Genomic DNA, 15,114 nt, shown 5'->3' on the forward strand with positions numbered 1-15,114 from the left:
TCAGCTTGGCATCAACATTGGGAAAATTATGTAGTAAAAAGATGCTTCGAAAGCATGACCTGGCTATGACTTTAATTACAAAAGGTACTGGAAGTAAATGTTCTCCTTGTCTGTCATGTCTTGAAGACCGTTCTCGCCGTGAACCTCGGAACCAGCCTCGTGGAATTCTCCACTCATAGAGTAGTCGACGAAGTTCCTTGGAAGACCGGCTGCTTCACGCTGGTCTCCCTTCTTCTTTTGCATCCAGGTGATGAGCAAGATCTGAGCAACTACAACACCCCAAAGGATGCACCAAATAGCCAGAATGCCTTTAAGGGCGTTGATCTAAATAACTTCAAGTCAGCTATGGTTCCGAACAGTAGGAATACGGAAAGCTGGGGTGTACGTACGTATTGTGGGGCAAATTTGGCGTCGAAGATGTAAGGAGTGATAATGTTACCGATGGAATTGCCAGCATTGAAAGACGTGTAGTATATGGCCTTTTTGGTCTGTCCGGCACAGTTACCGCCCATCCAGGAGATGAGCAAAGGGTTAATGGCGTAAACGAAAGCGATCAGATAGTAGCCGGCGAGGAGACCACCCTTGTTCGCCTTGGTCTTTGGGAGAGCAACCAGCAAGGTAACTCCAATGATAACGATGGTAACAAGTCCGAGCAAGAAGGGCGACTTGCGTTTAAAACGGTATGCCAACCATGACGCGGAGATGATCGACAGGAATTGGAGCGCGCCGAATGGCATGTTGAGAAGCACAGCTTGATCAGCCGTAAAGCCAGCCAAACTTTGGAGAATAATGGAACCGAAAACCGATGAGACAGATGCTCCAGCGTTGACGGCGATGACCATAACTAAAAGTGGGAGTATAAAGTCAGTATAATTCTTATATACAATCTGCATATTGGAGGTACGTACTCATGTATAGCCAATATTTAGGTTCCGTCCAAGCCTCGATAACGTGCTTCCAATTGAAGTTGTGCGAGACGATACCCTGCTGGTTGGCCTTCAATCGATCGACAGCCTTGAGACGGTCCTCGGGCGACAGATACCGCGCCTCTCCGGGGCTGTCATGGGCCCACCAGTAGGTGATAAGACCAATGAAAATAGTCAAGAGGCCGAAGAAGAGGTAAACGACCTGGTACCGGAAGAGCGTGTGCGAGTGTATACGACCAAAGCCGTAAACGATGGGAGCACTTATCAAAGTGCTAAGACCATAGCAGCTGTACCAGCATGCGACCCGGAAAGGCTGTTCTGAACGTCTGTAGAAGGCGATGGTAATGATGGAGAAAAGTGGAATGACGGCAGCCTCGAAGGCACCGAGGAAAAACCGAGACACAAGGAGCCCAGCGTAACTTCTGGATCCACCAAGGCCACCAGCAACCGAAATTCCCCAGCAGGTGATGATGATGGGAAGGACTTGGCGGTATCGCGCCTTGACAAGGATATATGCAGCCAAAGGCTGGACACCAAGTTGGGCATAGTAACCGATGTTACCAATATTGGAATAGTTGTTGCCCTTGAGTTTCGCATCGGTTTTTAAACCGTAGACTGCCGTTAAGCCGATGATTCCTTTGTCTGCTGACTGAAGAAAATAAACCATGCAAAGAAGTGAGAGCATGTAGAGGTCCGTCTTGCGAAGGATACGTTTGTTGTCCGCGTCGGTGCAGAGATGAGCATCGCTCAGGCCGAGGTCCTTGCCTTCCTCAAAAGCAATAGCAAGATTGCCAGAAGAATTGTTGGCTAGGTTCTCCACTCCAGTGGCGGTCGGTTTCTCCACTGTCGAGGCCATGCTGCTGGGTAGTTGTCGATGGTTCAAGAAAATGGAGAAGAGGAGTTGTCCGGGGTAATATATGAGTCTGGGGTAGGTGAGCTGGGGGAGAGCTAATATCGGACCGGCTGTATCCGACTGGATGGCTATGGACACATGGGATGTTTTTTGGGGCGCGCAGGCCATCCGCGGAGTTACCACAGCCCCTGCGGTTAGCCCCAGCCGCTTTCTCGGAATTACTGAAATCCACGAATTATAAGGCTCATCCCTTGGGTGTTTGTAGGAGTGGAAATTGACTTCTACGATACCAACGCGGCGCCATGAGAGATGAGGACTCTAACTGACATACCCGGCAAACATTCGTAGAGTGGTATCGAAGTTCAGAATCGTAGACCAATGTCGCGAACATCTGCAGGCCTTTCGAAACCATGTAGATCTTAAGATCCAGCGCCAAGGAACGGGTATGTTGTTCTGCGTGTGGTGATGGGTCTCTGACATGTCTAGAAGGGTCATGTTAGCATCACCATCATGGATTAGGGTTAGGACAAGAGCGCCACCAATCAAGCTTCCACCGCTAAGATTCAAGAAGCGTTGCTAAGGCGTCTTGGCCTGTTGTGAGTGGTGCATAAATTGAGCAGTAAAAGATCATCAGGCGCACAACCGCGCGGTCACTCGATGGTGAGTTTAGACGGCGGCGAAGGTGGGGCAGCACCGTGCGTCTGGGGAATGAACGCTCGGACACCGTTCGCACTCCCTAGCTCCAGCACAACGCGCAATGTTTAGTGAGAGCGTTAAGAACATGCGACGGATCAATGTCTCAAGCCCGTTAACACCAGCCGCGAGAGAACCCAACAAATGGTTTTCATGATACAGGTTCATTGGTAGCATGTTCTTCGAAAATCTGCGTGGCGTAGATTGCAACCGCTTCCGACACAAGAACTAGAGCCTTACCAAAACTGCTAGCACCGACAACTGCACTTGCAAGTTACTTTCCCTGCGTCCGCCTCAATGGTTTTGAGGGTTGATTGGTCCATTACCTACCCGATGACCAGCCACAATTCCTCCTTGGCAAATAGATCCAACAACGTGAGGCAATATTATCAGCCTAACAATCTGCAAACGAATGGAAGATAAGAACAGCCTAGTTCATTGACATTGAAAGGCTCCTAATTACGTTGACAAATTTCCCGGACTAGATGCCCCAATCAAACTGATCCATTACCAATCCGTGCTCAATTGACATGCCTCCTGCCAATACGTTCCGCCTACACCGGAAGTCACAATGTCAACTTACCTTCCCTCGTCTATTTTCTTGTCGAATCTGAACTTAATGTCATGTTGAGTTCATTTACACAGTTGTACTGCTCAATCCAGTCTTCACCACGAGGTGGCACAGGCTTCCGTTTGGTTGAGCCTGTGGAGGATATCATTTTGGGTGGCTCGTGTGAAAGGTTGGAAGGCTCTGGCGTCTGAAGGCTACAAATTGATTCCGAAAATATGGGAAATTCATAGTCTTCTTCATGGTCCACAACGGGCGGTGGAGTATCAGAAGATTTGGTTGGTAGTCGATTGAGACATTCATGTACGATATCCTGCGTAGTGATGGTTTCCGGGGTATGGTGGTAAGTGATACTTTGAAAATATGGGGCAAATAAAAGGTGTGTTGGCTTGATCGGCTGGTCGGGAAGTGGAGGAAGAGGTTTGTTAACTAATTCAGGTGGTACTTTCTCTCGTTGTCCTGGCCTATGAGCTATTCGAGGCCACCTCATATCTCCAGAGGGGTTCGAATTAGGTTTTGGCATCAAATAAAACGAGGTATTATCCATCGGAGACGAAGGAATGTTCTCAAGTATCGTTGTGTCTTCATGGCCCAGATTTTGCGAGAAAGCAGCTTTGCGGCTAGACAGCGTGTTTGAATACAATGATACGTGACGCATGTTCTCATCTTGATAGACCTGGGGCCATGGTACATCTCTGTAGCATCTTCCTCCTTCATGAATATGATAGTCGCAGCTGGGGTTGGCACTGCTACCTCTCCGCATGTCTTCTGCATTTCCTCGCAACATTGCTAGCATTCTCCTTTCTGCGGCGAACATATTGTCGATAACAAAAGACCTCAACTCCTTGCTTACAATTTCCTCGCCAAACACAACTGTCAAAATCTCAACGTTTGGTGTTTGGCTCGGGTCCAAGATCCGCGTCATTTGGTCGATGATATGGTCCTGGAAATGGGCGTGCTGGAACTTTGACCCTAACATATGAGCGCGTATGAGCGTCATACAGTCTCCGAAAAGCAGAGTAGAAATTTGCGGGACTGGGGAGCGAAAGGCTACAGCGTCAGCGCATATCGGGGTGATTTGGTTGAGGTGCAGCCACTCAACGTAGACCCCGAATGCCATTGGACAAATATTATGGAGTTCGATGCAAAGGCCTTCAAGTCCAGCCGATGTATATGGAATGAGGCTGCAGAGATACGGAGAGCGCTTTGCGATCCAGTGTGGTACGTAGAAGGACTGTTGATATACGTTTTCGGACGTCGTGATAAAGTTCAATAGAAACCTTATGTCCCTGACCTTCTCAACCACCTCTCCAGAAGACCTCAATATTTCCAGTCGCCTTGCCATGGTAAAGAAATATCTGTGTAAAACTTAGAAAGCCTGCATAGAGATCACATACAATTAGGTGTCGTACTTCTGCATCCGTTTCTGTTCACATATTAAATTCGCGTTTGATCTGGGGCATACGAATAATACGTACCAAGGATACGTTATAAAAAGCTACAGTGACCTAACTCTTCGCGTCACGTCTATACAGCATCACAACTTGTTGGTTACAAACGCAGCGTGATCTTCACTATCCATGTAGTTCTAGGGCTTTGTATTGTAATATGCATCTCTCGGCATCTCTTGCTTTATTTGCAAGCAGAGCAATTTTCGTCAACACAACACTCATGAAAATGTTATCGAGATTCAAGAAACTCCACAAGTCCAATGGAAGAACTATCAAAAAGGAAGGACCTACAGACACTCTCGTCAATAAAGGGAGAGTAGACAACAATGATAAGTCTCGCACAGAACGAGGAAAGATAGTAACACTAGCCGAGTTCTTCATGCAGAAGCATATACCCCCCAACATAATGAATAGTGACTTACCACCCAACAACAGCAATCCCAAAGCATCCGCGTGACCCAACACTTCGCCTCCTCCTCGGCCAGCAAGATCCCAATTTCATCTACTTTATACGCTACTGCTTTCGCACTTACGAGTCGTCTGCTTCATTTTCCATCCCGAAGGTAGAAAGTCAGCTTCTTTTACCTGATCTCGACCCACCCGCCTTTGAGCTCTATAGTATCTACACGTGTACTGGTACAGTTTCCATCCACTGCAACAAGCCATACTGTTTTTACATCGATTTCGAGTCCCACCATACCTGGCGAGCATTCTTGCCGCTCATGAATGCGCATCTATTGGGTTGTGTGGTTGGGGATAGTAGGGTTTGCGGATCAGGCTATGGATATGCTTGAGGAGAAAGTGGAGAAGGATGTGTGTGCGGATGGGGACACCATCGCGGATTTGTTTGCTAGTGAGAGGGGTGGTGTGTCGGAGATATTGAAGGGGTTTGTCATAGATCGGTGGGTGGATGCCGGAGGGGATGGCTTCATGTGGCAGGATATGAGCAATCGCTCACCGTCGTTTATTAGTCTGGCCCTTGGGACTGCATTGCAACGTCTCCTCAGTGCCGAGAACACTGCACTAAGAACAGGGTGCGAGTATTATATCCATGGATGCTTAGAAGACTGCTACACGATAAAGAAATTACCGGCAGAAGTACGAAAGAGAATATTGGAGGTAGAAAGCAAGATGTTGCGTAAGAGTTCCTGGAAATCCATTATAAATGCGGGCAAGATATAGGTGGAGAGTAACGACTGGGAGTCTTGTTGGGCTGAAGCTCATCGGGGTTGAGAAGAGCAAAAGGCGTAGACATGAGTCGAATTTGGAAGACCGAGCGGTGGGGCGTCGCATATACACGGTAATTTCGCAGCTAGTTCATACGCAGATAATGCCGACGGTGACTTTACAAGGAAACATACTGCGTCGTTCAAGACAAAGATAGAAAACGCCAAGCCGGTGGACAACGTAGAAACCGAAAGCCAGACAACATCGACCCTCCTGAAATCACGCAGCAACGAAGCTCTGTTGTGAGTCTCTCAACAAAAATCCTTTAGCACCGCTCCATCCTATTGAGTTCGAAGGCAAGCCAATTCGCATTCTGCAAGCAGATGTCGTGTCTGTAAGTACCAGTCAATCCCTCGGTCTCGCTGCTTCACCACTACTCAGAAGCGGTAGTTCGACTATGATCACCAAGGTGCCCAGTCCTGGCCGCACAAGAAATCTCTCCGCACCTGCGTTTGAACTTCAAACAGGCTCGGCGCTAACACTGGTGTCCAAAAGATAAGTGCAGTGCCCTGGTGCGTTCCCGGCCTCGCACACAGGAAGCACGAAGATTGTTGAATTTTGACTTCTGGCGGGCTAGTTCGTTGTGGAGCTATATTTGTATCGAACAGAGCACCAAAGAAGTGTTGTGAGTAGTATAATCAATAATCCAGGGGCTTGTGACCGGCTATATGTCTCAGGATCAATAGGATAGCTGGCACAATAACCAACATATAGCAACACTTTCCATCAAGTATATCTATCAGTTGTTTCATTCAAGAATTAGCAGTACTTCCATGATATTACGCACATTAAGCTTTTCACACCTGAAATTTCATGCTTTGTCTTCATCTCAAGGTTGTATGTCGTTTTGTTTTCTTGTCGCATTCTGCAATCCGCTGTACTAGACTATCGAGCTATCCACAGCGTTCTTAGGATATCTCCTGCCTCTCTGTGCGTGCCGAACGCTCACTGCAAACTTCCATTCCTTTATAATTTTCACTAGAAGTACCAACACGAAGACACATGCTAGTAAAGAAGTGACCAGGAATACAACCACACTGAAAGTTCGGTACAGTCCCAGTAGAAAATTCCACTGTTCTTCAATCTGTTCAACGGCTGCCACCAGTTGCATAGAGCTTAGCATCACAGAGACAACGCCAAAGAAGAAAAGGAGTGGAGCGTAGAATCTTGCGAAATACTCTCCGTACTGTGGGTGTGTGCGATGGTAGGTTGGCCTGCACAGGAGTTTGGTCCAAGAATTCAACCTTGTAAGCCGAATCTCACCAAAGCCATATCTGCCTGATACCTCATTGTCTTGAATCTGGAGAAGCGCAGCTCGTAGAAGACACCATTTGTTCCATGTCAGAGATGGCGGAACAAGAGTCAAGTTTGGATCCTTTGCGATGCGCAGGTCAGACTCGTGGCGTATCAGATAGGCGTAGGATCGAAGAAATCCCAGCGCACTGGTACGAATCTTTTCGTGAGTTTGGTGAGTGCTGAATTGTGTGGAACGATCCAAGATATATGACTCCCAGAAGCTGCGGGACAGGAGATATGTTGGTACAGGCTTGATATATATTTTGTCGTATGACCAGATAAGATGTAGTTTGGGGTCTTCCGTAAGGACAATGTCTCGGCCCTTCACGTGTTGCCAATGAAGCGCGGGTATATTTGCGCTAGATTGGGATGTCATCATCCAGAGAAAGCTTGTCATTTCATCAAGGTCTGAGCACTCCAACTCTCCTATAAGGAAATTTGAAAGGGCGAGGGAATCATTCAAGGCGATGTGGGGGTACCCTGGAAGCCATGATCGATTTAACGGTGTTGTATTGGGGTATACAGGACTGTTGCTACCTGTAGCAAAGAGACTTCTCAAAAACTGGTATTGTACTCTTGCCATAGTGAAGTGAAGAAACACAGGAGACTCATGCAAAAGGCGGGGTAAGGGACGATCTTTGTACCCAAGATTCTACCAACTATTGTGCACAGCCTCCGATCTGCATGTTGGCCAGCCAATATTGTAAATTGACATCTTACCTTGACTTATCACGCTTCAATCAATTAAATGTTCCTCTACATTTATCCCTCTACATTTATCCCTCTGCATTTTATCTCAGTCCCTTACATTGCGCGGATATTTCCGCCTCCCTGGTATGGTGTATTGCAGATCTCGTGGAACAATCTGCTTTGCAGGGTGGTACTGGATCTGCTTTCGCATTTTCGGTGTCTTGACTTTTACGATCGGCGTTGGCGGGATCATAGTATCGTAGCCCATCTGCTGACCGTGAGTCACTTCGTTTGCCGATCGTCTGTGATTTATCACTGGACATATGTTACACAGATGTCTAGTCACATTTGGGCTTCATGTTCAGCTGTTGAGATATAAGAAGAGATAAGACACGGAATCCTGACGTTGAGTACGGCGGTGTGAATAAGTTCAACTTTTGAGCAATTTTCGGAAGCATCTAGACACTCAGAGCTGTATAAGAAAAGCAGAAATCTATAGTCAGTATAAACACCATCGTGATGTACGTGTATCTATAAACATTCGCAATGCCATGCAAAGTACTATAACAATAACGAGAGTTGGCCCAATTAGGAATCCTGTGCAGAATTACCAACATCACCCTTGGCTGAAAACGTAATATGTTATTCGTTGCATATATCCTTGTAGAAATTGTATGGTAGCAGTACCTATGTTCAATATCTTATTTCCAGAACAAACCCAAGGTAACTATTGTGTTGAGAAGTCTATAGTGTAGGACTGCAACGCAACGCGTTTCAGCTGAGTTTAAAAACGATGAGAACATACTGCACTAGTGAACACATACTCATCGCCACCCTATTTTACGCTAAAAGCAGCGTCTTTTGTAACCATGACGTGTTTAGGGGGGCAGTGTTTACACCAATAGTGGTGACTGTTATGTTACACAAAATGAGGGGCGAGTAATATTCATCTGTAACCCGCATATTGGTTTCTCATCCATGAGCACGGAGGAACACAAGGGTGGAATTTGATATATTCCGGTCGCCTAAGACGTCCAAAGGCATCAAGGTCTTCAAACGCAATCACTGTTTAGCGAGATGGTTCAGAATCTTTATCAAGTTGCTTCTAGTTGCGGTCCTGCCAGCCCAGTGGTAAAGCAGCTCGATATTCTCCTCGGAGGTTATCGCGATGGCTTGGTCTATCACTATGTTTGGGATGCTATTTGTTTGGCAATGACAGTATTTTGCCTTTGAAGAAGTAGTGAAGTCGTCCGCTTTTGTTATATTACCAACTTCTGGTCAGCGCTCCCAAGGTGCTCCGGTTCAGGCTCCAGCTCGTGGATTGATTGTCAAAAGGATATTCCGAACGTAAATGCTGAGTGTTGCCTAAAAACAACCTCTGGTGTTTAGCTTAAAGTATGGAGGTATGTCTATCTACTCAGCTAAAAATCAGGTTTGCATGCCTGACAAGGTCATGTAGACATATGGCCACCTTCATCCTGCACATCTATAGATTGGAGGAAGGCAAAAGAATGAACACACAGGAAACGCAAAAAGGAAGTGCCCATTCTCGGAATCGAACCGAGGATCTTCTCATGTCGCAGGACGTACGAGTGAGACGCTGTACCACTAAGCCAAACGGGCGATTTCCGATGTTATGCCGAAAAGCTCAGTTTTGACTTTTATAAAGCTCTCAAACGTTGCAAGAGCAAGGTTCTAAGCAGTGTTTATCAACCATAATCCAGTTGGAAGGCCAAGCAAAGCGAGCGGTGAGACTAATGGATGAGGGGTAATAGTAAGTGGGGTCAAGATCTACCTTAATTCCTAGCATCAACGACCTACAACTTCACGAGTCCAAAAGTCCCGCCATTCGCACATTTGCAATCAGCGCAACTGACCATTCCTCGTCCTTCAAGATATTTCGAACCCTCGCTTCAAGCCACTCCGTATTGCCCCAAAAACCCCAGCTGGCCTGGAACCTCAGCCAATCCACAAGCGCAGTCTCCCAATGCCGCACGAATACCGTCCACTCATACTCCTGCTCCCCAACCTCCCTCAATTTCTGCCAGTAGCGCTGCAGTAGTCGCTTCTCGCCGTCTTGCATAGCCAACTCGCGGGGAATGACTTGCTCTGAGACGAGCATGTGCAAAGGCACGGAGCATGTGAACAGTTTCGCTAGGTCGCAGACGCCGAGGCCTAGACCGACGTATTGGAAGTCGTAGAAGGCTACTTTGTCGCCGGCCGTGCTGGTGAATAGATTCTCGCTCTTGACGTCGCCGTGGATAAGCGTTTCGTACGCCGTGAAGGGGGATCGACCTGTGATCCGGGGCGCGAGGAATAATGCGACGATTTCCGAGATCGAGGATTTCTCAAAGTCTACTGGTTCGGTGAGGAGCAGGTTCCAGTCTGAGTGGTAGTCCTTGGCGAGGGTGTTGTATTCCGTGCGTCGTGTGGCAAGGTAAGTGTACCCGCCGTTCGTCCATACAGTCTTCGACGCATCCCTTTGTCCGTCTTTTGTTAGTTCCTCGAGCGGAGGTTGGACGAGCGCAGATCGATCCATGGTCCCGACGCGAGGCCACCAGAAGCCATGAAAGCTGGCGAGCCAGTCGAGCGAGGCGTTGACTTGGGTTGGGGAAAGGGCTTCGCGCTTCTCTCCTGCAACGGGATATTCTAGGCGGAGATCGCTCATGAGCATGGCTGTTGTTGAAGTACCGTCTGCGTGGTGTTCGTTCACGCTGGCCAAACATTCAGCTACGGGAACGGAAGATGGTAATTGTGGAGCGAGCTGGCTGTAAAAGTACTGTTCCACTTGGTAGCTGAGTATCTTCCTCATATGGCCCTCATCCTTGATCTGATTCGCGTGCGTTGGAGGCGTTATCAGCTTCAAGATGAAAGATTGCGACTCGGTGTCCGCAGATAGTAAGCTCGTCGCAGTGATCCGACAGATCTGGCCGTAGCCAGCCCAGAGAGACTGTATGACTTTTAAGGACTGTAGTTGCCAGCCTTTCTCCGCCAGCAACGCGGTAGCAACTTCGGTCGGGGAGCTTGAAGTAGGCATTGGAGCTGCCGACGGTTCCCAGCAACGATATATCAGGATTATGGGTATCAGTACAAATGAGTATCCTAGAACTCTTTTCGAAAGTCTTCGCAGACGTGGAATCATTCAAGACGAGGCTTGTCGCACAATTGAGGGGCTCCCAATGGTGCCACGGAGTATCAATTTGTACCTATATGTTGAATCTTTGAAACAAATAGCATACACAAATCGTATGCAGTTCAGAAACGATGTTGAAGCGAATGATGGTGAGTGTTGTCAAGGTGCTGGTGGATTGTTGCGATCGGAATTGGAGTCGGATAGCCATCGCGCTAGCCACATTTGGCTGCGTCACTTTGTGTGTAAGTACGAAGTTGTCTAGTATGCGAAGTGGTTATTGGATCCCCCATAAAAGTGATTTGTGGCTATCCAATCGTAGAGCACATGAAATATAGCAAAGTCGCTTGAACCTACAACTCCACATACAACAAGATCGAGTCCGCAACATCGTTTGCGCTAGGCCATTCATATCTACATCTCAATGTCCTGAATGTCAGGTACGTTCACCGGCATGAACAGCCAATCGTCCATCCCATCATTTCTCCCTTTCTCTGTCCCCACCTTTCTGTGCATGCTCCCCATGCCCTCCTCCTCATGCGCCTTCCTCTCCATCCTCTTCCCCTTGATATCCGCCCACCAAAGTTCCTCATTCAGCCTCAACCCACCAGGAAAGAATTCATTAACCAGCGGTTCACCCAGACCTTCGTAGCCCTCCTCCAACCTCTGGAGTGCCTTCATGACCCCTCGATCATCCGAGATGACGCCCACAGATTCGAGGTTCAGACCGTGTGCCCACGATTCACGAGGTAATGCGACAGTGACAACGTTGCCGACAGTTCCAAGAGCGAGTATAAGGAGCATATACACAACATTTGTGTTGTCGAGGTACGTAGACAGGCAGGTGAATGCGAGAAACACGAGGAAAGTGAGGATCAAGATAGGCCCTTCGAGGGTGCGGGAGTAATCGTAATGCGTCTGGCATGCGCCAGCAAGATCCTCAATGTTCCACGCATCTGGGTCTGCATTGCGGATGATGGACACATATCGATGTCCGTTACCCCGCATCAGCGCACATGCTGCGTCTTTGCTGCCGTCCTTTCTGGCGCAGAACTTCTGCTCGCGCCATGCTGGAAGACTGACAACTGTCTGCATGAGCATGACGCAAAGCGAGAACAGGAGGAAAACTGAGGTGTCCCGACGAGCATAGATGGTGAAAATTGCGATTGCGAGCTGCGAAAACATGATCACCATGCTCGCAGTGTTCGCGCAGACCGTGGCGTACCAGGAGAGCGGCTTTATGGGCGCCACAAGGTCGAGAATCTCAATCGAGATACCCTCATTTGAGGTCCGGCGGACACTCAATGATTCTAAGTCGCGCAGAACCCGGGAGAGGAGCCAGGAGTTGTTGTCGAGAGCATAGCCCGACTTTAAGTTTAAGACCTTGCAATGCATATCTGGCATGGGGAGAAGTTCGTGTGTGCCAGAAATAGCCGGCAAGAGCGTGGAAAAGGAGTAGGCTAGCCATCCACAACCGAAGTGCGGAGAGTCCTGACGAGGAGATGCGGTAGTAATGGCGAGTGCTTTGTGGACGAGAGAGCCGCCTAGGACCATGAAGATTGGAATCAGACAGGCAAGGTGACGATCATCTGTAGATCGAGCGGCCTGGAGAGGGACCTGCCAGAGTGAGAAGGCCAAGACGAGAAGTGCGATCAAGAAGGGTATGATGACCTCCTCGTGCAGCTCGATCTGGGAAAACCGGCCATGGGTCGATACCTCGAGCGGTAGACCAGCGCGACGTTGCATATCCTTGATGATTTCCTTCACATTGTCGAGATTGGCGTTGTCACTTGGTTTGTGTGTTTTGTCTACTACAACAGTGACACCATCCTTGGCGCCTTCTGGAACGGCGTTGAGCTCGGCGCCGAGCTTAGGTTGAATCTGCTGGCGGACGTTGTGAAGGTCTTGCCAGGCTTTATGCAACGCCATGGCTTCCTTCGCAGGTCGAAAAATTCGAGTGGCGATGTGACTATGTGGTGGTGTTGAGCTTATGGATGAGCTAGCGGACGTAGGTGGTGAGAAAATTGAGGAGTACACGATCAGAATTTGTATCGATTGTGGCCTTCAGGGTGAAAGTGAGTTACTGCGAACGGTTGCGCACAGACTGTGAGGGGAACAATATCGAAGTGATGGAGCGACGTGAATGATGCCTTCTGGTAAAAGCGAATGCTTTGGATGTGTGAACTGTGTCAAGACTCAAATCTTGGGAGTAAACAAAGAGTGTTCATGTAGTTGAACGCATGCACAATCGCCTCGCAGGCACAGGAAGACAAATACCTCGATGATAAACTGTTTGTAACGTTCAAATGATAAGTGCTTTAGCTGATACATGACAGCGGGAACCGTGGGAATAACAAACAAAAAGAGACTATGAGAACCTGATGTGCGCTATGTTTTGAACACGCGAAGTTTTTGCAAAGTGCTGTGACTGAAGGTTATGTGCGCACTACGAGCACGCTTGTGTTTGTGTTCGTCCTATTGCTTCCCTTCCCGCTCAAGCGCAATTTTGCAGGGTAGTACTGAACCGGTTGTCCTCCGCAGATGTCATTACACATGCAGTCATAGTGTTCGGAAAGCCGCGTCTCACCACCCGAACTGTACAATCCCTCCATTCATAGTCGCCCACAGATTCACGCCGCCGCCTTCCTCGTCGTCCATGAACTTTAGCGTTCGAATCCTTTCTTGCGTCTTGTTTCTAACGGGACCTGTCTTGTTGGGAGTGAACTCCTTCACTGTTTTGCCGGTCCAGAGATTACTGACTCTTATAGCCGCACTGCTCGTGGCCAAATCTTGAGCTGCAGCGACCAGACCAAGTCTGGGATGGACATCCACGTCGAGATCCAGATCATCAAGGTTAGCATGGGGGAAGCTTAGCACTGGCTGTGACCACTTCTTGAAGGCTGTGTGTTCCATCTTGCGGCGCTTTTTGCGGTCACGCCCTTCAGGGAACCGAGTGTTGAAGTAATCTTTGTTATAGTGCTGACTACTATGTTTGAAAGATGACTCAGAGGGACCACAAAAGCGTGGTGAGCGGATGTCGTACAGAAAAAGTGTGTCTTCGAGACCAGATACAACGAGGCGTGTTGGGTCGTCGGCCCGCTTGATTTTAGCTATAGGTTGGGAGTGCGTCAAGACACGGCTCGAGCCACCCGAACGTGTATCATAGAGGCGAACGTTTCCGTTACGACAGCCCAAAGCAATGGTAGTGTAGGAAATCCAGTCAAGAGAGAGGATGTCTGACTTGAGATCGTCCAAGGCAGTGGCCGAATCCCAGGATCCAGTCGGCGACCGGGTGAAGAGTAGAAGTGATTGTGAAGCAGCAACAGCAAGATGCTCTGTATGTGTTGCCGCCACTGTGTTCTCTAAACCTGGCGAAGGCGCGAAGCTCGTCGGTCTCGCTGCAGCTCCTCGTATTGCTGTACAGCTTTTGGGTGTAAACAGTTGCCCCACATATGGTCCGTCTCTTTCTGGGTCGCTCAAATGTACGGTGGGTGGTCTATCAGCGCCTAGTGTAGTTGTTGCCAACGCACCCGTTACCGGCAAATAGCATAGAGATGAGACTGTCGATGTCGTTCGCACAAGCTCATCCCACGGTTCGAAGGCATATGCGTTAAGAGACATGGAGTTGAAGTACTCGCCAGTTTCGAGATCTTGATCAGGAAGCGGAAGGTCGCTTGTGGTATGTACTCGCCTTCGCTTGATCCTGTTTTCTCCGATCACAGCGTAGATGGTTTTGGAGATTGGGTCTCTGTCGAACAACCGGATAGAAGCATCAGGTGCATCGACCACCTTCTTTAGCCTGGTAGCAACGCCGGACATGCATGCATCTGGCCACATGCTCTGCACATAGAATGATCTCCTTCTGAATCCGATTTCTCTTTCCAAACACGTTTGCGTGAAGTTAGTGGCATTTCGCCGTACAACCCGTTCTCTTCGTGTTTTGTTGGATTGGACAGCCGCAGCTCTGTTCAATCGACTCCGCCTCTCCTCTTTGCGGATGTTCTCTGCCGAATGCTTGATGTCCAGATCTCGTGCTGCGGTGGACGTCTGTATTCGGAAGTACTTCTTTTTGTCAGGATCAAAGTAGAAGCCTGGAATGGGTTGGCCGTTCATAGCTATATCTGTCAAAACACAACGCAGTGGGCTCTACGCTCGCATCTGAAGTGAACATTAAGATGTAATGCTTCAACGGGTTCGAGATTGCTGTCGTGAAAGATGGTGATTGGCCAAGTGAAGGTTTCAGCAGCGACGATGCAAGAGTCGAAGAATGCGCGAGTCAA

The 15,114-nt window shown here is 48.5% G+C and overlaps 6 protein-coding genes and 1 non-coding gene across 7 annotated transcripts; all 7 read right to left on the reverse strand.

Moving 5' to 3' along the window:
• Positions 1 to 75: 75 nt before the first annotated feature.
• On the reverse strand, positions 76 to 1,782 carry P153DRAFT_291820 (MFS general substrate transporter; the record flags this gene model as incomplete). The annotated part of the gene is made up of 3 exons (XM_033663788.1): positions 76 to 324; positions 390 to 844; positions 909 to 1,782. The coding sequence occupies 3 exons, from the start codon at positions 1,780 to 1,782 to the stop codon at positions 76 to 78; spliced, it is 1,578 nt and encodes a 525-aa protein (XP_033523136.1).
• A 1,283-nt stretch (positions 1,783 to 3,065) lies between these two features.
• Positions 3,066 to 4,385, reverse strand: P153DRAFT_385956 (uncharacterized protein; the record flags this gene model as incomplete). The annotated part of the gene is made up of 1 exon (XM_033670477.1): positions 3,066 to 4,385. The coding sequence occupies one exon, from the start codon at positions 4,383 to 4,385 to the stop codon at positions 3,066 to 3,068; it is 1,320 nt and encodes a 439-aa protein (XP_033523137.1).
• A 2,213-nt stretch (positions 4,386 to 6,598) lies between these two features.
• On the reverse strand, positions 6,599 to 7,597 carry P153DRAFT_291847 (uncharacterized protein; the record flags this gene model as incomplete). Its single annotated transcript, XM_033663792.1, has 1 exon — positions 6,599 to 7,597. The coding sequence occupies one exon, from the start codon at positions 7,595 to 7,597 to the stop codon at positions 6,599 to 6,601; it is 999 nt and encodes a 332-aa protein (XP_033523138.1).
• Positions 7,598 to 9,244: 1,647 nt separating this feature from the next.
• P153DRAFT_t74 lies at positions 9,245 to 9,327 on the reverse strand. Its single transcript has one exon. It is a non-coding gene; the product is annotated as a tRNA-Thr (tRNA).
• Positions 9,328 to 9,454: 127 nt separating this feature from the next.
• On the reverse strand, positions 9,455 to 10,996 carry P153DRAFT_367104 (uncharacterized protein). The gene has a single exon (XM_033668188.1). The coding sequence runs from the start codon at positions 10,739 to 10,741 to the stop codon at positions 9,530 to 9,532; it is 1,212 nt and encodes a 403-aa protein (XP_033523139.1). The 5' UTR covers positions 10,742 to 10,996; the 3' UTR covers positions 9,455 to 9,529.
• A 225-nt stretch (positions 10,997 to 11,221) lies between these two features.
• On the reverse strand, positions 11,222 to 12,624 carry P153DRAFT_340929 (uncharacterized protein). The gene has a single exon (XM_033665898.1). The coding sequence runs from the start codon at positions 12,578 to 12,580 to the stop codon at positions 11,249 to 11,251; it is 1,332 nt and encodes a 443-aa protein (XP_033523140.1). The 5' UTR covers positions 12,581 to 12,624; the 3' UTR covers positions 11,222 to 11,248.
• A 494-nt stretch (positions 12,625 to 13,118) lies between these two features.
• Positions 13,119 to 15,065, reverse strand: P153DRAFT_367105 (uncharacterized protein). Its single transcript, XM_033668189.1, has one exon. It carries the CDS (start codon positions 14,945 to 14,947, stop codon positions 13,418 to 13,420), a length of 1,530 nt encoding a protein of 509 aa, XP_033523141.1. The 5' UTR covers positions 14,948 to 15,065; the 3' UTR covers positions 13,119 to 13,417.
• Between the last annotated feature and the right edge of the window lie 49 nt (positions 15,066 to 15,114).

The sequence above is a fragment of the Dothidotthia symphoricarpi genome (genome assembly GCF_010015815.1).
Source record: "Dothidotthia symphoricarpi CBS 119687 unplaced genomic scaffold P153scaffold_11, whole genome shotgun sequence".
Classification (NCBI taxonomy): domain Eukaryota; kingdom Fungi; phylum Ascomycota; class Dothideomycetes; order Pleosporales; family Dothidotthiaceae; genus Dothidotthia; species Dothidotthia symphoricarpi.